The sequence below is a fragment of the Physeter macrocephalus genome, unplaced genomic scaffold (genome assembly GCF_002837175.3).
Source record: "Physeter macrocephalus isolate SW-GA unplaced genomic scaffold, ASM283717v5 random_1827, whole genome shotgun sequence".
NCBI classification, from domain to species: domain Eukaryota; kingdom Metazoa; phylum Chordata; class Mammalia; order Artiodactyla; family Physeteridae; genus Physeter; species Physeter macrocephalus.
The window spans coordinates 4,709-12,471 of NW_021147111.1; the positions used below are offsets into that span (position 1 = coordinate 4,709).

At 57.5% G+C, this 7,763-nt stretch overlaps 1 protein-coding gene across 1 annotated transcript; it reads left to right on the plus strand.

Moving 5' to 3' along the window:
- The first annotated feature begins 36 nt into the window (after window positions 1–36).
- Window positions 37–2,872, plus strand: LOC102973461 (glutathione S-transferase P). Its single transcript, XM_007126930.3, has 7 exons — window positions 37–160; window positions 354–389; window positions 693–793; window positions 902–989; window positions 1,373–1,476; window positions 2,318–2,425; window positions 2,604–2,872. Coding segments are annotated over exons 1-7 (627 nt in total). The 5' UTR covers window positions 37–159; the 3' UTR covers window positions 2,793–2,872.
- The last annotated feature ends 4,891 nt before the right edge of the window (window positions 2,873–7,763 follow it).

Sequence of the window (7,763 nt, forward strand, 5' to 3'; positions counted from 1 at the left end):
CGGAGGAGTGGCTAGCGGCCAGCGGGGTGACTCAGCACGGTGGGGTGGGCCGGGGCGGGGCGCGCCCACCCGTATAAGGCTCGGGGCCGCCGCCGCGGGCGCTGGAGTTCTGCTGCCGCCGCCGCCACAGCTGCTGTTGCTGAGTTTCGCGTCGCCATCAGTGAGTCCCCGCAGACTGCGGCTCCCTGGGGGATTCCGAGGGGGCTCCCAGGGTTTTGGGGAGCAGTTGGGGCTCTCGGGGGGCCTACAGCGCCCAGAACAGGGGATGCGACCCCAGGGAGGACGAGCGGGCGCCCTCTCCCCCGTAACACGCCTCTCCCAGACGCTAACAGACTTCTCTCTGCATCCTGCAGTGCCGCCCTACACCATCGTCTACTTCCCTGTTCGAGGTAGGGGCCTGTGACGGGGAGGGAGGGGAGGCAGAGGTTGGGGGCTGCAGCGGCCCACGCTCCTCACCCACCTGAGGGAGGCCCCAACCTCCCTTTTCCCTGCCTCACGTGGCTACTAGCTCCGCCTTCCCTGTGCCCCGGAGCTGCCCCTGGCTGGAGTACGCAACTTCCCGGCCCTGGCCCGTCCCTCCGCAGTGTGCTGGGAGATCATCGGAGGAGTGCTCACCTCCTTGGCTCTTTCCCAGGGCGCTGCGAGGCTGGAGTCTCTGCCCATCCCCACTACCCCGTCCTCCCCTCCCCCAGGGCGCTGCGAGGCCATGCGCATGCTGCTGGCCGACCAGGACCAGAGCTGGAAGGAAGAGGTGGTGACTATGGAGAGCTGGCCTTCACTCAAGGGCTCCTGTGTGAGTACTTCTGTCGTATCCCGGGTCAGGGGCTGGGCACTGGGGGGCAAAACTAGGGTGGGGGGCAGCCAAGCTCAGCACCTCTGACAGAGCTGTGCATTCCTCCAGCTGTACGGGCAGCTCCCCAAGTTCCAGGATGGAGACCTGACCCTGTACCAGTCCAATGCTATCTTGCGTCACCTGGGCCGCTCCCTTGGTGAGTCCTGAGGCTGCAGGTGGCCCAGTCCAGGGCAGGGGTCGGCGGGCATCAGTCAGCGCTCCTGAGCATCTGCTCAGGGTTGGCCCCCTGAGCCTCTTCCATTTAAATCAAATTGTCCTGCAACCCTGTGGAGCGGAGGCAAGTGGAGGTTATCTAACTTGCCTAAGGTCAGGCCCGGGTCTGTCTAGCGATCCTTGCCCTGAAGCAGGCCACCTCCCCCTGAATTCTGAGCGTGGACTCAGACGGTCCTTTTCTTCATCCACATCCTCCTCCCTCCTCCCTGGCCGAGGCTCACAGGCAGCCACGTGGCCTGTCTGGTGGGTCAGGTTGTAGTGGCTCGTCAGCTCCCCGTCACGCTGTCTGCTCTCCCGCCACCCCAGGGCTGTATGGGAAGGACCAGCGGGAGGCGGCCCTGGTGGACGTGGTGAATGACGGCGTGGAGGACCTTCGCTGCAAATACGTCACCCTCATCTACACAAACTACGTAAGCACGGACCCGGGGCTGGTCACTGAGGACAAAGAAAGCAAGGGGCTGGCTTCCTTCTCGCCCTGCACAACACCCCTCACGCAGCTCTGACTGATCCTGCCCTTGGGCTGCTTCTGGCTCTGCGGGGCGTCAAGATCCATTATGGACTGGACACAAGACTCAGCCTCCCTGCCTGGGGGAGGGACCCAGTCAAGTAGCAGGCAATGGCAGAACAGCGTGAGGACAGGAGACATCCAGCCAGAGGTGGTCCCTGATCCGCAGATGGGGGAGGTCAGGAGCACTTCCTGGAGCCAGGTGCAGGAGGAGGAGGATCTAGAGTCAGTTTCTAGGAGGGGTGCTGGCACTTTCAGGTGCACAAGGTATCAGGCATGGAGCACATTCAGGGACTTGGGACCAGTTTAGCAGAGGCAAGGTGTGTGTGCCTGTGTGTGTGAGAGAGAGAGAGAGAGGGAGGGAGAGCGTCAGGAGATGGAGCTGGAGGGGCAGCAGGCCCAGGTCCTGAAGGCCTTGAACCAGCTGGCTTGGATGCTCTCTTTGGAGAGTCTAAGCAGAGTCTAAGCAGGTGTCTGTGAGATCCGGAAAGATCCTACAAGGCTTTTGCAACAGTCCGGTGAGCGATCGTGGCAAGAGTGGACTAGCGAAGAATCAGCTGCTGAAATGGACAGGGTGCGGCAATAGCCTGGGGTGGGGAGTGAGGAGAGGAGGGGCGGGGGCTGGGTGAGTGACGATTCACTGAGATGGGGCAGACAGGAGGGGACATCTCAGGGCAGGGGCAGAGGCCGGGCATGCAGCGGTGTGAGGGTCAGGAGGATGATACGCGGTGGCATCTTTCTGGCAGGAGGCGGGCAAGGAGGACTATGTGAAGGCACTGCCCCAGCACCTGAAGCCTTTTGAGACCCTGCTGTCCCAGAACCAGGGCGGCCAGGCCTTCATTGTGGGCAACCAGGTGAGCTGGCCCTGTCCCGCCCCTTCCGCACCACCCTTTTCTTACAGATGGCAAACGGGTGCAGACAGAGCACGTGAGCCGTTGGTTCAGCGAAGCTGGGCAGACCAAGGGACCGGCTCAGGCTCCCCACCTCACACCGCCCACACCCACTGAGTCCCTGCCCCGCTCTGCCCTGCAGATCTCCTTTGCCGACTACAACCTGCTGGACTTGCTTCGGATTCACCAGGTCCTGGCCTCCAGCTGCCTGGACTCCTTCCCCCTGCTCTCGGCCTACGTGGCCCGCCTCAGCGCCCGGCCCAAGCTCCAGGCCTTCCTGGCCTCCCCGGAGCACGTGAACCGCCCCATCAATGGCAACAGAAAACAGTGAGGGCTTGTGGCACTCTCAGCAGGAGGCAGGGAGCTGCCTGCTTCCCTTTCCCTAGGACCAATAAAGTTTCCAAGAGAGAAGCAGCGCTGTGAGCATTGAGTTTTCTGGGGAGGGGGCTCCCTGATCCTCTCACGCTTGGGGGAGGGACAGCCAGCCTGTCCCTGGGGAGGGACAGGATACGTGAATCCTAAAACACAGAGTGTCTTCCTGGAGCCCTCAACCAGCTCTGTGTTTACTGAACTCCAGAAACAAAGAGAAAAAAAAAAAAAGCAGGAAGAGAAATCAACCATGGTCCCTGCTCTGGAGATCCCCACAGTCTACAGAGAACAGGCTCACTTAAATAAACATGCTTTCTGCTCTCAGCAGGCCACCTGCCAGAGGGCCTCCGTCCAGGACTGCGGGAGCTGAGCAGCCCTTGGCCCAGGAGGGGCCTGGGGAGGAGCTGAGCTGCTCGGCAGCCCCGGCTGCGTCGGTGGGAGGGTCAGTCCCTTCTGCTCAGATGGGGCTCTCCTTTCTTCCTTGTGCGTTGTGGGCACGGGAGCAACACTGGGTGGTCCAGGTGGCTTGCCTCCTGCCTTCTCTCACCATCTTTGTTAGCTGGGCGAAGAGAATGACCCAGCCTAGGTGAGCTGGCTGTGGCGTGTTCACAGTGGGGAGGCGCTGGGGTGCGAACAGGTTGTGGCTCTCGGGGCTCCCACGGATGGCTGGAGGGGAGGGCCTGTGGGAGACCCCCTTGGTGCAGCCTGGAGGAGCAGACCCTTCTCTGGGGAGCCTTGCCCAGCATCAGAGCCTCCTGCCCAAAGCGGGGAACCTCTCAGTAAGTCAACCTCTCATTGCTGAGAGAACTCAAAGTAGGTGAGACTTCCAGGAAATGTTATTTGAGGGCCCAGAGGGAAGCAGCTCTGCAGTGACTTAAGGTGTCCTGCCTGCATGCTGCAGGGGTGGTGGGTTGGCAGAGGGGTACCTGCACCCATCCCACATACAGAGCCCCACTTCAGGGGCCATTCGTGGTGTCAGAGCAATCATGGCTCCGGCATCAGGGCAGCCATGATTCAGTTCATGCCTCAACACCCTCGGAGCACCCCAGGAGCACAGAACAGCTGAGAGCAGTGCCATTGGGCAGGTGGCTGGGGAAATGGGTTAGAGGCTGGAACAGACATTGCCCGTGGGGGACATTGGCTTCAGGAAGCGTGGATCAAAACTGACGAGACAGGGGCTCCCCTGGTGGCGCAGTGGTTGAAGAGTCCACCTGCCGATGCAGGGGACGCGGGTTCGGGCCCCCGTCCGAGATCCCACATGCTGCGGAGCCATGGCCACTAAGCCTGCGCGTCCGGAGCCTGTGCTCCGCGACGGGAGAGGCCACAACAGTGAGAGACCCGCGTACCGTAAAAAAAAAAAAAAAAAACAACTGAAGAGACAAGTATCCTTGAACCATCTATAGCTGCCCTTGCAAATAAGGATAATAATTGCTAAAGCTAATGGAGTACCTTCCTCGATGCCAAGCATTTTACTAAATGCTTTAGTATATTACTTTCCTTAGTCCTCACCACCCTTGAGTACGTACTCTTATCCCTATTTATGAATGAGGTAACTGAGTCACAGAACGTTAACTTGCCGAAGAGTGAATAGAGGCACCAGCAAGGTTATCATATTATTGCTTGTGATCACAACAGGTTGAAGACAGAACAGGTGTCCGTCAACAGGAGACTGCCTAAGTACATTACGTGCACACACACGATGGATTTTGCACTGTGAAAAAGAGCAAGGAGGCCTGGATCAGGCCTTTTGGGAGCACAGGGCTGAGCCAACAGAGTGCAGCCCTCTTGGCAAGAGGCTTTTTTCTATTGCTCACCGATGATACTTGGGAAAGTGACACTTTCCTGACCCCTCTGCAGTTGGGAGGGGCCGTATAACATGTTCCGGTCATGTTGGACTGTGGACAGAGTGGGTGAATCACTTCCAAGGACAACATGGAGCAGGACACGTGGTGTGGTTGAGCAGTGGCCTTGTGGTTTTACACTGCTGGCATTTTACAGTTGTTATTGCAGCATAACCTGACCCATCCTGTCTGATCTATCCTTTATTCTCAGCTCAGGCTAAGGGAATCCAGTCACCTCCCAACTTTGTCCTGCCTCTGCAGGTGATCAGGGAAGGGGAGGGGGCTATGACTCTGGGGTATTCTTCCCACTCCAACGGTAGGCCCCTCTGGCTCTCCCAGACCAGCCCCTGAGAGCTGTCAGTGATGGGGAACTCAGAAGATGTCTTCATCTGGGAGTGGAGAAAGACACGCAAGCTGAGGGAGGTCATCAGAGAGAGACTAAAGGGCCCAGCCCTCTCCTTGGCCTGGACATTTGGCTGCAGGGCCAAAGTGGGACAGATTCTCCTGGAGACAGCACCTGGACCTGGAGACCATGGCTAGGTGACTTTGGCCACCGGGGAGAGCAAAGGATGGTTTCAGAGCCGGGCCGGGCCTGCTCCTGCCTGGGAGCACGCTGCACTTGCACACCTAGTCCACTGCATCCCAAAGGCCTGCCCCCACGGACTGATAAAGACCTTCTGCACTCCACCATCTCCTGACCTCAGCACCTCCCTCACCTCTCTTTTGGAAACTCCACTTTCCTCCTAGCTGGTTCTAGCTGCCCTCTGTGAAAATAAAGACCAGCAAATGACAGCAAGCTGGATACTCAGAGCTGGCTCCAGCAAGGGAATCGGCCACTGCCAAAGGCTGGCTCCAAGGCAGACAGAGGAGTGAGGAAGCTTTATGGGGGAAAAGGGAGACTTCAGCTGTGCCCTGAATGGAGGCGATCGGCCTGGGGAGCTGTAGGTGGGCTAACTGGAAGTGGGGGCATCCTATGTCACTGCTTAGGGGAGCAGATTTGGCTTCCTCTGGTTGGTCCTAAGTTGGAAAGGGGGATAAAAATAAAGGAAGCTGTCACTTATTAATCAAGTCCTGGACATTTGGGGTGATTATTTACAAGGGTTATCGTTGGCTTCCCGGATTGTTCCTAGAGATAGCAGTCTGACTTCCTACAAGTCTGACCTATAATGGGCTGGCTTCCTGTCCGGTTACTGTAGATAAGATGTTGGTTGCTGCAGGTTGTGGGTCAGATCTTTTTCCATACATGGTCTGGCCATCGTCCGTTATGTGTTCAGTCTCCTCTGCAGAGAGGTGACCCCAGCTACAGCAACTGGAAGCCTTTTCCTCAGGCATTTACCTTGAGTGGAGAAATCCTGTAGGGGGAAAGCAGGAGCCCACACATTCTCCTTTGAGGAACAGTCCCTGGCTCATTTCTGGGCCCTGGAGGAGACTGAACACTCAGGGGGCAGCAGAGGATTAGTGTGAGGTGCCCAAGAGAACAGCGAGTCAGGGATGGTGTGCCAAACAGCACTGCTTCCAGGACACGTGAGGGACTCGGGAAACTGCAGGAGTTCGTGGTTCACGTTGCCAATGTGCCTGCACCTGCCACACCTGGCCTGGAGGGCCCTGGGGGCTAACCAGGAGCTGGGCTTCCCCCAGGGCTCTGTGCAGCAGGGCTGCTGCCTCCGGCCGAGGTGGACAGCCCTGAAGGGCCCTGGAGAAGGAAGTTCTCCCCAGGGAAGAACTTTGAGTGGCACTTCTCACTGCCCACTTTGCCAGGAAAGAGAGAAGGCCAAGGTCAGCATCCAAAGTCCTGGGCAGAGGCCAGTGCTCAGGAACTTGGAAGGGGCAAGATGCGGGGTGGGGGGCGGGGGAAGCGGGGGAGGTAGGAGCTGGCGTTGAGGTTGTTGGCATAAAGGATTAAGGGAGGGCCTTAGGGTGGCCAGGGGGATGACCCTGCTGCAGAACAAGGCTCCAAACAATCGGGGGTGCTCACCACTAGAAGTCTCGCTGCTTCCTCCTACCCCAGCCGACCCAGTGCCTACTCGGTGGGTTTCCAGGCACCTATTGCTGCAGAACAAACTTGGTGGCATAGGAGTCCAGGCCGGCCGGCGTAAGCCTGACGCTGCACAGGCCTGGTCTGGCCTCCCGCCCTTGGCCACATGCAGTGGGCGGGGCTAGCAGCCTGCGAGCCTTGGGCGGGTCCCCAAGCTCCATTCGCGCCTCCGCCGTGCCCTCCCGCCCAGCTTCCGGAGCATGCGCAGAGAGGTCCGTACCCGGCTGGGAGAGGGGCGGAGGCCTCCGCGAGAAGTGGAAACTGATCCAATGACAGAGTCTGTAGCCAGCAAACCTAACAGGAAGTTTACAGTCCCCTCAGTCACCCAGAACTTCCGTCAAACTTCCTGCTCGCTCCTAACACGACAAATAACAACGGACAACAAACAATTGCCAGATATTTGAGGGAAATCTCTAACATAAAAGAGAGAAACAATAATAAACAGGAGGGGGAAAAGGAACTCAGAGAAGATAGAGACTGTGCATGCTGTGCATGAGAAAACTTTAAATAAACTTTAATCGGTATCTTCAGAGAGATAAGAAAAGTTATTACATCTGGAGGATAAAAGGAGGCTATTAAAAAGAGCATTTCCCAGAAAAATTAAAAATATGATAGCAGAAATGAAAAATCTCAGGGGCTTCCCTGGTGGTGCAGTGGTTAAGAATCCGCCTGCCATTGCAGAGGACACGGGTTCGAGCCCTGGTCCGGGAAGATCCCACATGCCGAGGAGCAACTAAGCCCGTGTGCCACAACTACTGAGCCTGCGCTCTAGAGCCCGCGAGCCACAACTACTGAGCCCACGTGCCACAACTACTGAAGCCCGCCCGCCTAGAGCCAGGGCTCCGCAACAAAGAGTAGCCCCTGCTCGCCGCAACTAGAGAAAGCCCTCGTGCAGCAACAAAGACCCAACGCAGCCCAAAATAAAGAAATAAAATAAATAAATTTATCAAAAAAGAAAAAAAAATCTCAGAAGGTAAAGTTGAAAAATACATATGAAAATAGAACAAAAAAATAAAAGCATGGAAAGATGAGAAAAACAGAGTATTATTCGAGGAAG